We start from the raw sequence: 14,783 nt of genomic DNA, 5'->3' as shown, positions 1-14,783 counted from the left end.
TGGGGTGTTTTGAAAAGGGGGTGTGGAATCATGTAGATGAGGAGAAAATTGTTTTCTCAATGTTGGAAGGATCACGAGCTAGAGGGCAAAGATTTAAAGGAATTGGCAAAAAATACAACGGTAGCATGTTGAACCTTTTCACATTGTGAGATTGTGATGGAGGCAGGGATGAACTGGTGTTTTCAAAAGGGATTGGATCATTATCATTAGAGGAAGAATTTGCAAGGTTACAGGGGGAAGGCAGGGTAGTGTCACCCCTGTCACCTATGAGTGGGATGTCCTGTCATATGGGTCAGTCCTGTCACATGGATGGATGTGTCTATGGCCCGCTGAGGCAGGGGGTGGAGGTATCGGAGTCACTTTGAGGGGCAGCTACTGACTGAACTTTTAGTTTTGAAACCTAAGCTTCCTCACATCAGAGTCATCAGGTTATCTGTGAAAAATTGAAGTACTTCAAAGATAACTGAAAATACAGTTGTGCTTGTTGTTCTGAAATATACATTGTGTTTCAAATGCAAGTCCCAGGCAGAAAAAAAACAAGAGCAGCAAATCCAAATGCAAAACTTCAAGCTTTCAAAGATGCAATAATGTTCACAGCTCCTATTGTGGCTTTGATCAACAAGGTAACTGATATAAAAACCGTAAGAACTGCAGATGCTGTAAATCAGGAACAAAAACAGAAGTTGCTCAGCAGGTGTGGCAGCATCTGTGAAGACAAAGATCAGAGTTATACTTTTGGGGCCGGTGACCCTTCCTCAGAACAAGGTAACTGATGTAGTGAAAGCCAGCTCTGCCTTTATACGTATCCAAATTAAGCTACTGCTAAATTTCTATCGGTAACGTTAATCCAAGGGGCCAATGCAAGGTTGTGGAACTCAGCTAGCAAGGGCCCAAGATTTAATTTTAAAATAACATTTCCCAGTCTGGTGATGTAAAGTCTAACAAGTCGCCAACCAATCCCATAAGTTTCCCAATTTCGGTGACTTAGGATAAAAATTCCCTCTTGACAAGATCGTATGTACTATGGCTGTGAAAGGAGATTAAGTGGGTGGGTTGAGTTCCTGACATTACAGAGTGAATTATTAGGAGTCTGTGTTCTATATTTGTTGATGAGATATGCCTAAATTACTGCAGTTCCAATTGCTGTACAATTTCAAGCATATTAACTGATAAAGAAGACACTGGAGTAGGTGTAATGGCATTGGGGCAGATGTAAAGATGCTGAAATAGGGGTGGAGTCGCTGGAACAGATGTGAAGACATGGTAGATGTGAAAACACTGAAGTGGGTATGTATTTTTTCTTTACAGAATCCATTTCATTGACTTCACTGGAATGACAAAAGGTGTGTCCTATATGTAAGAGTTATACATAGGAGTTTGTAATCTGTCTGGGAGGCCAGTTATATTTAGGGGTGTATCATATATCAGGGAAGAAGTGTAATATATTGAGGTTTGTCATATAAGGTAAGGGAGTTATATAGAAAGGTATATCTGTGTCAAGGAGGGGGATACAGAGATGATTTCAATATAGAAGAAGAGATTCTATATTGCAGATTCTCCACTGGCTAATAATTATGAGCCATCATCTCATTCACACTGACACACACTGCATTGAAGTACTTACTTCTTTCTTTCCCTTCAACAGTCCCACCTCAGATCCACGAGAAGGAAGTGGCTTCCCCGACAAACATCTACCCCCGTGGAAGTCGCCAGACACTGACCTGCACCGTCTATGGGATCCCCGCTCCTGTGAAAATACAATGGTCCTGGAGGCCATGGGGGCCTTGTGGTCTAAAATCCTACCGCAGCCTGTAAGTGTCATGAATCGTGATTTAAACTCATGCAGACAATCCCAGGCCTTGTTACCAGGGTCTGTAATAGCTTACACTCTCCTTCAAACCGTTTGTCACAACAGCGTGCTATTAGGTAGGTAAATGGAATGTTAGGCCTTATTGTAAATGCAGAGGTCTTGCTGCATTTACACAGGGCTTCAGTAAGACCCCTCCTAGAAAACTGCATACAGATGTGTTTCTATATATCCCCCATTTCAAACTATCCAAGCATTTTATAGATTTCAATGAGATCATCTCTTATTCGTCTGAATGCCAGAGAAATCAGGCCCATTCTGCTCAATTTCTCCTCATAGGATAATCCCTTCAGCCCAGGAATCACTGAAATGAACCTCTGCTGCATTCCCTCAAGGGTAAATTATATCCATCTATACACAATACTCCAGATTTGGTTTCATAAACCTCCATTTAATTGTATTAAGAGTTCTTCTAACTTACTAATTTCATTGCTTTATAAGACCTGATGGAATTTGAAAGCCAACCTGCTAATGTCTGCTTGAAGGAGTGAATTTCAGTCAAACATGACAATTTGTTGCATTGTATCGAATTCCTGAAATCGCCTGTTGAATTCCTCTGCTAACTTCCTCAAGTGGGCACAGAAGATTTAGGAGTGGAAACACTTTTGTTTATCTTTGATTTTTTTGTTTCTACTACTTTTTTCCAGACTTGGAAACTATTGCGGCATCTTATTTTTTAATTGGGAGGATTAGTGATCCAGTTCGAATTTCAGTTTGAATGTACTCACAGCACTGATCATGCGTGCTAAATCTCTGTCGTTTCCCCGCAGTTTCCAGTTCAGCTCCTTCAGTTTTGAGGTTTTGAATGTAAGGAACCTGGCAATGGAACAGCCACACATTGTCTGACAGCGCACTGCGCATTTCATTCCTTGATTTAAAAAAAATCACTTTCAGGCATCAGATCTAAAAATCTTTGCAGAACCTTCCCTCAACTTAAATCCACAAATCTGAAACGTCTAAGAGCTGGCAAAATAAATCAAACAATTAGACTGATTGTTGTTGCTGAAGTCTGTGTCAAGAGTGTTTTATGAAAGGATTGTTTGATTTATTTTAGATAAAGCAACAGCAGACCTTTAATAGCTAAGAGACTTTGTTGAATGCCAATTTGGTGAAGAAACAGACACAGCAATGAATTTTTCACACTGTTTTTTCTGCCAGTACATTACTGTTTGTTTCAAGCTGAGATGATACTGCAGTAATCCTGACTCTTGATTTCTTCCTGTTTTTCCAAAGCTGCCTGTTCACTTCTTCTAACACAGCGCCGGGACAAGACTCGGCTCCTCAATACATTGATTATGTCTCAGTCACGTCCTGAAGTGTTCTGCCCATCAGATTAAACAAAACAGGGCAGACTCTTGGCCTGGGCTTTACATAGAAAACACATCTTAGAAAAGGAGGCCATTTGGCCCATATTGTTATGTCGGTTATAAAAAGAAGCTGTCCTGCCTAATCGCACTTTGCAGCGCTTAGTTTACAACGCTGTGCCTCACAGCGCTTCAAGTGCACACCCGAGAATCTTTTTTAATCACAATTAATGCCTCTGCCTGTACAACTCTTTCAGTCAGTGAATTCCAGTCTCCATTAACTAGTGGTGAAAAATGACAGACAACTACCCTGTAGTCCCGAGTTACCGTAGAATCCCTACAGTGTGGAAACAGGCCCTTCGGCCCAACAAGTCCACATAGTCCTATACCATCCCCCATAACCCACCTAATTTCCACATGCCTGGACACAATGGGCAATTTAGCATGGCCATTCCACCTAGCCTGCGCATCTTTGGACTGTGGGAGCAAACTGGAGCACCCAGAGGAAACCCACGCAGACACAGGGAGAATGTGCAAACTCCACACAGACAGTCTCCCAAGGGTGGGATCGAATCTGGGTCCCTGGCGCTGTGAGGCAGCAGTGCTAACCGCTGAGCCACCGCGCTGCCCCCTCATTATTAACCTCTTTATTGTTGAAGGTAAATCCCTTCCTGTCCTCTCAATCTCCACCCCCCCATAAATGTATATATACCTCATATAAATCTCCTTTTGACCTCCACTGTTCCAAGGAAAACACATCCCAACCTGTTCACTATTTCCTAAGGAACTTTCCAAGCCCCTATCTTCTACTGGATACAACAAGGTGACAGAAGATAAAACAGTTCCCTCTGTTTAACCTCCTTGGTTGATCAAGACAAAGGCTTCAGTCCTTTTTGCAAGTGTCTATAATGCTCCCCAGTTCAGAATCTTGACCAGGTTTTGCTGTAAACAGTAAGGAGCCAAGCAATAAAGTTTTCTTGAGACAAAGAAAGAACAATACATTTTTTTTATTCATTCATGGCATTGGACAGCATCAGCCAGGCCAGCATTTATTGCCCATTTCTAAATGCCCTTGAACTGAGTGGTTTGTTCAGCCATTTCAGAGGACAGTCAAGAGTCAACCACATTGCTGTGGGTCTGGAGTCACATGGAGTCCTGACCAAGTAAGGATGAAAGGTGATGGGGCAGGATTGAGTGTCAGACCTGCTCTTCGTACAAGCAGTTTGGATATAACTCTTTGTTCCAGTAATACCTTCAATCAAGGTATTTCGCCATACACAACCCCTCCCAAAGCTCCATGCCCCATTCCAAACATCTCACACTGAAGGGCAACTTATCTCTTTTCTCACCTCCACTGTGGACTAGCGCTGTTAAAAAGTTTTTCCTGTTTCAGTCCATTACGCAGTCCTTTTCATATTCCTGAGAATATCAGTGACTTTGATGGCCATTTTAAAGTGTCCCAGCTCATTTTTAGCTTTTCTTTCTCTTAATCCCAATGTCCAAGATTTACAAATTAGTCAGTGCAATTTGAAAGACTAATTGTCCATATTTTATTATCCCTTCTAACACTTTTCAATGTCTTACTATTTATGGTGTTAACCTCTTACCGTTTTTTTTTGTCTTTCACAAATGCATCTCCGGAATCAATTCCATTGGATCACTTGTCTGCCTACTTTACCAACCCATTGATAGCTTCCCACAATATACAGTTTTCCTCCTCACTAATAACCACAACATTTTTGTATTATCTGCAGTCTTCTTAATCGTAGTTCCCACATATAAACTTAAAAAGCAGGGACCTGCCAGATCCCTCTGTCACTGAGCCAATTTTGCATTCACTTGTTCTATTCCCTTGCGTCTCATGGCTCTTGTTTTTCTGATCAGTCTGCTACTTGAAGCTTTCTCAGAAGCTGTACTAAAATCTGTGTAGGCCACATCAAATTTACTAACCTCATAGAAACTCCTTGTTACTACTTTTTAAAAAAAAATCAATCAACTGGGTCAGGCGTGCTATTCTGTTAGCAACTTAATGCTGACTTTCCGTGATACATTCTTTCCAAATTACTACTTATGTTGACCCTCGGAATGTGTTTTTCCAATAAATTCCCATCGAGGTTAAGCTGACTGATCTGTAATTACTAGGGCTATCACCTCCTCTTGTTTCAACAACAATGCAATGTTAGCTTGTCCTCTCATACCACGCCTGGAGTCAGAGAATTGGAAAATGATGGTCAGAACCTCTATTATTTCCTCCCTTGCTTCTCTTAAGAGCTGGAGATACTTCGCATCTGACCTTAATGGTTATCCTTTTGCTGTTGATATCTTTATATAATATTTTGGGTGTCATTGGGTTTTACTAGCTCAATATTTTTTCATGCCTTCTCTTTGCTTTCTTAATTTCCTTTTTAATTTCACCCCCACCTGTTGTGTTTCTCTAGCATTTAGGGTAAAGGCAGGGTAACCCTAATGACTCATCAGAGAGAGAGCTGGTGGTGGTTTAGCCCGATGGTTACCATAACTCAGGTAAGGGTCAAGGCTGAAAAGGTGAAATCTAAATGGAAACAACAACTGGTATAGGGATTGAACCCACACCGTTGGTGGCACTATACACCACAAACTAGCCGCCTCGCCAACCAAGCTCACCCTCTGACAGTTTGGTAGTGCATAGTATGCACCCAGCAGATTGCCCATATGAGATGATCCTTCTAGCATATCCTGATAGTTAGAACCAGGTGTCCACACTGTAAGGCTACAGATTGGGCCATTTAGGACTGAGATGAGCAGAAATGTCTTCACCCAGGAAGAGGTGACTCTGTGGGATTCTCTGCCACAGAAACAGTCGAGGCCAAAACATTCAATGTTTCCAAGCAAGAGTGAGGTTATAGTTCTGAGAGTTAAAGGGATCAGGTTAAGAGAGTGGTGGAGTGATGGAGTACTCCCTGCTTGTGTAGACAAGTGCAACTCCAATAACCTACAAACTTGACACCACCCAGGACAATACACCCCACTTGATTGGTAGCAAATCTACAGATGTTCACTCCTTCCACCACTCATGGTCAGTTGCAGCAGTTTGTCCTCTGTACAAGATGGACCGCACAATTTCTCCAGGGTTCATAGGATCCTTACAACATGGAAGCAGGCCATTTGGCCCATCAACCCTACACCGATCCTCCGAAGAGAATCCCACCCACACCCACCCCTGTATTTCCCATCCAAGACACTGTGGGGCAACTTAGCATGGCCAGTCCACCTCACTGGCACATCCTTGGCCTGTGTGAGGAAACCCACGCAGACACAGGGAGAATGTGCAAACTCCACACAGGGTTTGTTCCAGCCTGAGGCTGGAATCAAACCTGGATCCCCAGTGCTATGAGGCAGCAGCACTAACCACTGAGCCACCATGCTGCCCCAAGCTCCTTCAACAACACTTGCCAAATGCACAACCATTACTTTCCACAAAGACAAGGGTACGTGGAAACACCATTACTTGCAAGTTCCCCTTCAACTCACTCACTATCTTGACTTAGAATGTATTGCCATTCCTTCACTGTCTTGGAATTCCTTCCCTAACGGCGTTGCGTATCTACCTACATCAAATGGACTGCAATGATTCAAGAAGGCACCTCCCACCACCCTCTCAAGGGCAATTAGGGATGGATAATAACTGCTAGCCCATAACATAATACCCACATCCCATGAATGAATATAAAAAATGAATGACCTCACCTTCACTACCTTCCGAGACAGAGAGTTCCAAAGTTTCAACTCTCAAAGTGAAAGACGTTTCTCTTTATCTCTGACCTAAAAGCAGGACTCCTAATTTTAAAACTGTGCCCGTTAGCTCTGGACTGACCTACAAGAGGAAATAGCCTTTCCAAGTCTGCCTTGTCAGCTCCATTCAAGATCCTGTACACTTTAGCCAAGTCACCCCTAGATCTTCTAAACTCTCATGGAAACAAACTCATTCTGTCAAACCCTTCGTCATAAAATAATCCCCTCACTGCAGGTATCAATCTAGTCGTCAATCTGAGGGGAAATAGGAAAGACACTTGAGAAGGAAACATATTCAGGATTAGAGTAAGGATGAGCCTCCAAGGAAGTTTCACTCAGTGGGCTATAGAGGAAAGGAGGGAAGTGATGGAGACAAATGATCAGACGTTCTTGACTACCATGTCAAAGAAATCCATGTTAGAGGTGAGGGGGAGGAGATGAGGTGGAGGCGGTTTATAGGGATAACTGGCAGCAGATAAAAGAAGGTGGAATCCTGTGTGACCCTGGAATAATAAGCTGTTTTATACAAATGGGAGCACCATCTATCTGTTTTTTAAAAAAAAGAATGTGGCTCAGCGGTTAGCACTGCAGCCTCACAGCACTAGGGGCCCAGGTTCAATTCCAGCCTTGGGCGACTGTCTGTGTAGAGTTTGCACATTCTTCCCGAGTCTGCGTGGTTTTCCTCTGGGTGCTCCGGTTTCCTCCCACAGCCCAAAGATGTGCAGGCTCGGTGGATCGGCCATGCTAAATTGCCCATAGTTTTCAGGGGTGTGTGGGTTATAGGGGGTTGGTTCTGTGTGGGATGCTTCAAGGAGTGGTGTGGACTTGTTGGGCCGAAGGGCCTGTTTCCACACTGTAGGTAATCTAATCTTTTAAAAAAAAACTGCGGATGCTGTGCATCAGGAGCAAAAACAAAGTTGCTGGAAAAGACCAGCAGGTCTGGCAGCATCTGTGAAGGGAAAAACAGAATTAACGTTTCAGGTCCAGTGACCCTTCCTCAGACTTCTGCAATGAAGCATATGCCACTAATCACTGAACATTTCCTTTGTTGTCCATTTTCAAGCTTTGTTTTGTCTGCTCCCATATTCATTAACTTACTTTCTGCCTTCAATTTTTAGATCTTCCTTTCTCCATTTTCAGGTTCTTGTATCCTTTTCCATCTCTCAGACAGCTGAAATCCTCCTCTAGCAAACCTCCTGTAAGGACATTAGCCCTGCTACTGGTGATGCACAACCTGTCTAGCTTGTTGAGATCTGATCTTCTCAAAACTCATGCTGATGACCCGGGAGTCAAAGGGCCTCCCTTCTTCACCATCCCTTCAAGCACATCTTCACCTTCCTCATTCTCCTATCACTGTAGTAGGTGCGAGCAGGAATAATCCAGAAATTACCACCTTTTTGAGATTCTACATTTAAGACAATAGATCCCTATAATCTATCTGGAGGATCTCAAGCCCCAACCACCCTCTTTCTACCAAGTCATTAGTTTCATATGCAATATCGCCTTCCGAATGCTCTCCGACCACTCAGTGTCATTCTTCACCCTTGTGCCAAGAAGTCAGCTACTGGTTTAGAATTTCTTGACACAGAAAGGCTTTCTATTCCTCCAATGATTGAAAGCCCAAATCCGTATTGATTTCCTGGCCTTTATCCTCCCCCGAACACCCGTACCCCATAATCCTCATATGGCTGAACCACAATGGGACCAGGAGCTTTGCTCTGGTTGTAGACCCATCAGTCCAAGAGGAACCTTCACTTTCGCCACCATTCAGAACTGTATTCCAACACTGCAGAAAGGGGAGAATCTGTGAACTTTGATTCCACCGATCTCCAGTTAGAAAAAGTCACGAAAATTGGAAACCAACCCATTCGTACAGCACATGAGCCTCCTCCCCTCCCTCTTCAGCTCTGTTCCTTTCTCCCTCATGTATACATTTGGCTTCACCTTAAATAAATCTCTTATTCACACTCTTCATGGGACTGAGCTCCATCGTTTTAATTCAGTCTTGGCTAGATCAGCATTTATTACCCAGCCCTAACTATGCTCAGAGGGCAGTTCAGACTCAGCCACATTGCCTTGGGTCTGGGGTCACACATAGGCCAGTCCTGGCAACAACACCGCATTTTCTTCCTGAAAGGACCTTAGTGAACCAGATGGGGTTTTTATGATAACTGACAAAGGTTGCATAGTTGCCATTCTGCTTTTTTAATTCCAATTTTTTATCAGACTTGATGGAGTTTAGAGAAATGAGGGGAATCTCATTGAAACTTGAGAGGCCCCGATAGAATGAAGAAGATCTTTCCTTTGGTAGGTGACTCTAAGACCCAAGACCACAGCCTCAGAGTGAAGGGACAGACTTGTAGAACTAAGATGAGGAGGAATTTCTTCAGTCAGAGGGTGGTGAATCTGTGGAACTCATTACCCCAGGAGGCTGTGGAGGCAGAGTCGTTGAGTGTATTTCAGACAGAAATAGATAAGTTCTTGATTATTAAGGGAATAAAGACTTATAGGGAGAAGGCAGGAGAATTGGGTTGAGACATATATCAGCCAAAAGTGAATGGCAAAGCAGACTCGATGGGCTGAATGGCATAATTCTGCTCCTATATTATGATCTTATGGATTCGCAGTTCACCACCTGCTAGGATGGGATTTGAACTCATAATATTAGCCTGCAATTCTGGTTCAGTAGGCAAGACATTGCTGTTATGCCACCATCTCCCTCATTCACTGCAGTAGCACCTTTTGGCTAAAGAGGTTTCTTGTGAATTCCCCGTATTTATGCCCCCTCCCCCTTTCCAATTTTAACCTCCCAAGTAGCTTCTCTCCACTACCCTTTCAATCTCCTTTAGGTTACCCTTCAGACTTCTCTTTTCTGATGAATATAACATCTCTACTGGTTTCTCTCATAACCTTAGGGGACATCGAGCATCCAAGTTGCGTCGACCTCGGGACAGGACCCCCGAGTGCCGAAATTGGAGGGACATCTCAACAGGGAGCTCTATCAACAAGATTGAGAGCATTGAAACCAGCACAGAGATTCTGGAGGGGAGGAACAAGGTAGTCTACTGTTCACCACCAGTACTCATAGATTCTCTTTCTATCAACAATGGCAACAACTTGTTTTTATATAGTGCCTTCAATATAGTAAAACACACCAAGGTACTTCACAGCAGTGCAGCTTGTTGTTGAACATGAGGAGATGGTAGGGCAAGTGACCAAAAGGTTGGTCAAAGACAGGTGCGAAGGAGCATCATCAATGAGGTTTAGGCAGAGAATTCCAGAACTTAGGGCCTGGGGAGCTGAAGGAATGGCCACTAATGGTGCAGGATGAGAAGGAGGCCTGAAATAGAGGAGTGAAGAGATCTCAGCAGGTGTGGGGCAGAAGGAGATTACAGAGGTAGAGAAGGAACAGGGCTATGGAGGGATCTGAGAACTGGGAAGAAAACTTTGAGACTGAGTAGTTGGCAGTCTAGGAGCCATTGTATCTCAGCAAGCAATGAACAGGACTTGTTGTAGGTTTATGACACACCCCGGAGCAGGCGGGACTTGATCACAGGCCTCCTGGTTCAGAGGTCAGGACACTACACTTTGTGAAAACCAAAAGAGCTGCAGACGCTGGAAATCAGAAACAAAAAGCAGGAATTTCTGCAAAAAGTCAGCAGGTCTGGCAGCATCTGTGGAGAGAAGCCAGAGTTAACATTTTGGGTCCAATGACCCTTCCTCAGAACTGATGGTCGCCAGGAAAATGTTTTTATTTTGCAGAAAATGTGGGGAAGGAGATAAGGAGTAAGCAATACGTGGAGATGAACCCAAAGAGAGAGAAGGACACTTGGACAGGCAAAGGAGTAGGTAATGGTCGGCCTGGGAGAGTAAATAGCTACTAATGGGGACCATTAATGGCTAACAATGGATAGTGTGTGATAGCAGACCACGTGATAACAAGGCCTTGTGTGTGAGGGTTGGGGTAAGGACATGGGAAAAGATGCCTCAAGCCCTAAAATTGTTGAACTCAGTACTGAGTCCAGAAGGCTGCAGGGTTCCCAAGCGGAAAACAAGGTGACATGCTTCCAACTTTCACTGAGCTTCACTGGAGGACTGCAGCAAGCTTGAGACAGAGATGTTGGCCAGGGAACAAGGCAGTGCGTTGAAGTGGCAGGCAACTGGAAGCTTAGTATTTGCTTCTTTTGCAAAGCACTTTAAAAATGTGCCCTCTGCTTCTTGATCCTGTTGTGAACAAGAACAGTTTCTCCCTATCTACTGTGTCCAGGCACTCTATCAAATCACACCTCAGCCTTCGCCTCTCCAAGCAAAACAGTTCCAACTGCTCCAATCTACTCTCACAGCTGAAATATCTCATTCCTCGAACCAATTTCATAAGCCTATTCTGCACTCTCTATGATACATTAACATATTTTCGGTGGCTCAGTGGTTAGCACTGCAGCCTCACAGCACCAGGGACCTGGGTTTGATTCCAGCCTCGGGTGATCGTCTGTGTGGAATTTAGACGTTCTCCCCGTGTCTGCGTGGGTTTCCTCCGGGTGCTCTGGTTTCCAAAGATGTGCAGACTAGGTAGATTGGCTATGCCGAATTGCCCATCGTGTTCAGGGATGTGTAGATTCGGTGGGTTACAGGGGGATGATCTGTGAGGGTTAGTGTGGACTTGTTGGGTCGAAAGGTCTGTTTCCACACTGTAGGGACTCTACAATGATATTTCCTAAATTGTACTCAAGAGGCTAACCAGTGTCCTATGTAGATTCAACATAACTTCTGTGCTCTTGTACCTTCTGCTTCCATTAAAGAAATCTCAAACGTTATCAATTTTTAACAGCTTTATCTGCCCTGACTTGTTTAATGACTCATACACATACACACCCATTTATCTCTGCTGCTGCAAATCCTTTAGAATTGTGCCTTTTATTTATTTTTTACTGTCTATCCTTAGGCTTTGTATCAAACTCTATCACCTCATACTTCTCCACGTTGAACTTCATCTGACGCCTGTCAACCTCGCCACCAAATTGTCAATGTCCTTTTTGAAGTTCCACACTATCCTCCTCACAGTTTTTAATTCTTCTAAGTTTACACAACCTCAGGGCATTGCAAATGCTTTCCAATGAATGAAATACAGTTGTAATGTAGGGAAAAGTGGTTTTCAACATTCACTGGCAATTATAGACCGGTAAGTCTCACGTCTGTCGTCTGCAAGGTGTTAGAAAGGATTCTGAGGGATAAGATTTATGACCATCTGGAAGAGCATGGCTTGATCAAATACAGTCAACACGGCTTTGTGAGGGGTAGGTCATGCCTTACAAACCTTATCGAGTTTTTTGAGGATGTGACTAGAAAGGTTGATGAGGGTCGAGCTGTGGATGTGGTGTATATGGACTTCAGTAAGGCATTTGATAAGGTTCCCCATGGTAGGCTCATTCAGAAGGTCAGGAGGAATGGGATACAGGGGAACTTAGCTGCTTGGATACAGAATTGGCTGGCCAACAGAAGACAGCGAGTGGTAGTAGAAGGAAAATATTCTGCCTGGAAGTCAGTGGTGAGTGGAGTTCCACAGGGCTCTGTCCTTGGGGCTCTACTGTTTGTAATTTTTATTAATGACTTGGACGAGGGAATTGAAGGATGGGTCAGCAAGTTTGCAGACGACACAAAGGTCGGAGGTGTCGTTGACAGTGTAGAGGGCTGTTGTAGGCTGCAGCGGGACATTGACAGGATGCAGAGATGGGCTGAGAGGTGGCAGATGGAGTTCAACCTGGATAAATGCGAGGTGATGCATTTTGGAAGGTCGAATTTGAAAGCTGAGTACAGGATTAAGGATAGGATTCTTGGCAGCGTGGAGGAACAGAGGGATCTTGGTGTGCAGATACATAGATCCCTTAAAATGGCCACCCAAGTGGACAGGGTTGTTAAGAAAGCATATGGTGTTTTGGCTTTCATTAACAGGGGGATTGAGTTTAAGAGTCGTGAGATCTTGTTGCAGCTCTATAAAACTTTGGTTAGACCGCACTTGGAATACTGCGTCCAGTTCTGGTCGCCATATTATAGGAAAGATGTGGATGCTTTGGAGAGGGTTCAGAGGAGGTTTACCAGGATGCTGCCTGGACTGGAGGGCTTATCTTATGAAGAGAGGTTGACTGAGCTCGGTCTCTTTTCATTGGAGAAAAGGAGGAGGAGAGGGGACCTAATTGAGGTATACAAGATAATGAGAGGCATAGATAGAGTTGATAGCCAGAGACTATTTCCCAGGGCAGAAATGGCTAGCACGAGGGGTCATAGTTTTAAGCTGGTTGGTGGAAAGTATAGAGGGGATGTCAGAGGCAGGTTCTTTATGCAGAGAGTTGTGAGAGCATGGAATGCGTTGCCAGCAGCAGTTGTGGAAGCAAGGTCATTGGGGTCATTTAAGAGACTGCTGGACATGTATATGGTCACAGAAATTTGAGGGTGCATACATGAGGATCAATGGTCGGCACAACATTGTGGGCTGAAGGGCCTGTTCTGTGCTGTACTGTTCTACGTTCTACGTTCTACGTTCTACGTTCTACAGTGTGTTTTCAGATAACAACCAGAAAAATCTGTATGTTTTAGTGATATTGCTTGAAGGATAAATATTCACACAGGACATAGGCGAGAATGACTTCAGAATCTCTTCTTCAGAATAATACTTCTAGTTAGCTACATGATTGAGTAAACAGTGCAGCATTGCCTCAGTATTGCTCCTTCAACAGTGCTGTGCTCCCTCAGTGCTAACCCTCTGACAGTGCTGTGCTTCCTCAATATTGTTTCCTCCAACAGTGCTGTGCTTCCTCAGTACTGACCCTCCGATAGTGCAGCACTCCCTCAGTACTGACCCTCTGACAGTGCGGCACTCCCTCAGTACTGACCCTCTGACAATGCAGTACTCCCTCAGTGCTGTGCTCCCCTTGTATTGCTCCTCCGAGAGTGCTATGCTCCCTCAGCACTGACCCTTTGAGAGTGTAGCATGCTCTGAGTACTGCACTAATATAGTGTAATTTATGACACACAGGAGGCCATTCATTCCACTGAGCCCATACTGGTTCTTCCTAAAGCAAACTAGTAAGTCACATTCTCTTGTTCTATCTCCGTAGCAGAAAACATTTAACTTTTTAAAGTGCCCATCCAGTTTCCATCAGAAAGCATTTCTTGTCTCTGCTTCTTCTGTCCCCATTGATGGTGATAAGAATCTCTGCTGTGCAAAAGAATTTTTCCCCACATCCCACTGCATCTCTTAGCCCTAACTTTAGAGCTGAGCACCCTGATCCTTCAACTCCTGGGAACAGTCTTTTGCTATCTACCTCATCTGAATATGCCATTACCTTGTCCACCTTTATCAAAACTCACTTTTTAGCCTTGTCACTAAAACCTGTGCTCCCTCAGTACTGTCCTAGAATCTTTCGGGCAAATCTTCCAAAAATCTGGTGACCAGAATTGGACTCACTATTCTAGTTGTGGCCTCACAGGAGCCTAATAAAATTTCAGCATAATTTCTCTGCTTTTCTATTTGCTATCTATGTTTGGTTGCTGAGTATAATTGGGAAGCCCAAGATCCTATGTTGTGTGCTAACTGCTTTCTCAATGTGTCATATTCACTTTCAAAGATTGATGCACATTAACCCCTGCATGTCCCTATGTCCTTATACACACTATGAAAATGTGGTACTGAGTACGTATTGTCTCTCTCCATCCCATCTGTCAAAATACATCACCTCAAACCTCAGAGTGCTACGGGATCTTGATCAGATGGGCCAATGGGCCGAGGAACAGCAGACAGAGTTTAATTTAGATAAATGTGAGGTTTTGGAAATGCAAATCAGGGC

At 43.9% G+C, this 14,783-nt stretch overlaps 1 protein-coding gene across 1 annotated transcript in view; it reads left to right on the top strand.

The window, feature by feature from the left end:
- Positions 1 to 14,783, top strand: part of flt4 (fms related receptor tyrosine kinase 4) — a 240,824-nt gene that overhangs the window by 177,519 nt on the left and 48,522 nt on the right. The window contains exons 10-11 of the mRNA XM_059650520.1: positions 1,646 to 1,811; positions 9,858 to 9,999. Coding sequence (XP_059506503.1) covers positions 1,646 to 1,811; positions 9,858 to 9,999 — 308 coding nt within the window. The remainder of the gene's footprint in view (positions 1 to 1,645; positions 1,812 to 9,857; positions 10,000 to 14,783) is intronic.

Source organism: Stegostoma tigrinum, chromosome 13 (assembly GCF_030684315.1).
Source record: "Stegostoma tigrinum isolate sSteTig4 chromosome 13, sSteTig4.hap1, whole genome shotgun sequence".
Classification (NCBI taxonomy): Eukaryota; Metazoa; Chordata; class Chondrichthyes; order Orectolobiformes; family Stegostomatidae; genus Stegostoma; species Stegostoma tigrinum.
The sequence above is the reverse complement of the archived record's forward strand: the minus strand, read 5'-3'. Positions and strand labels throughout refer to the sequence as shown.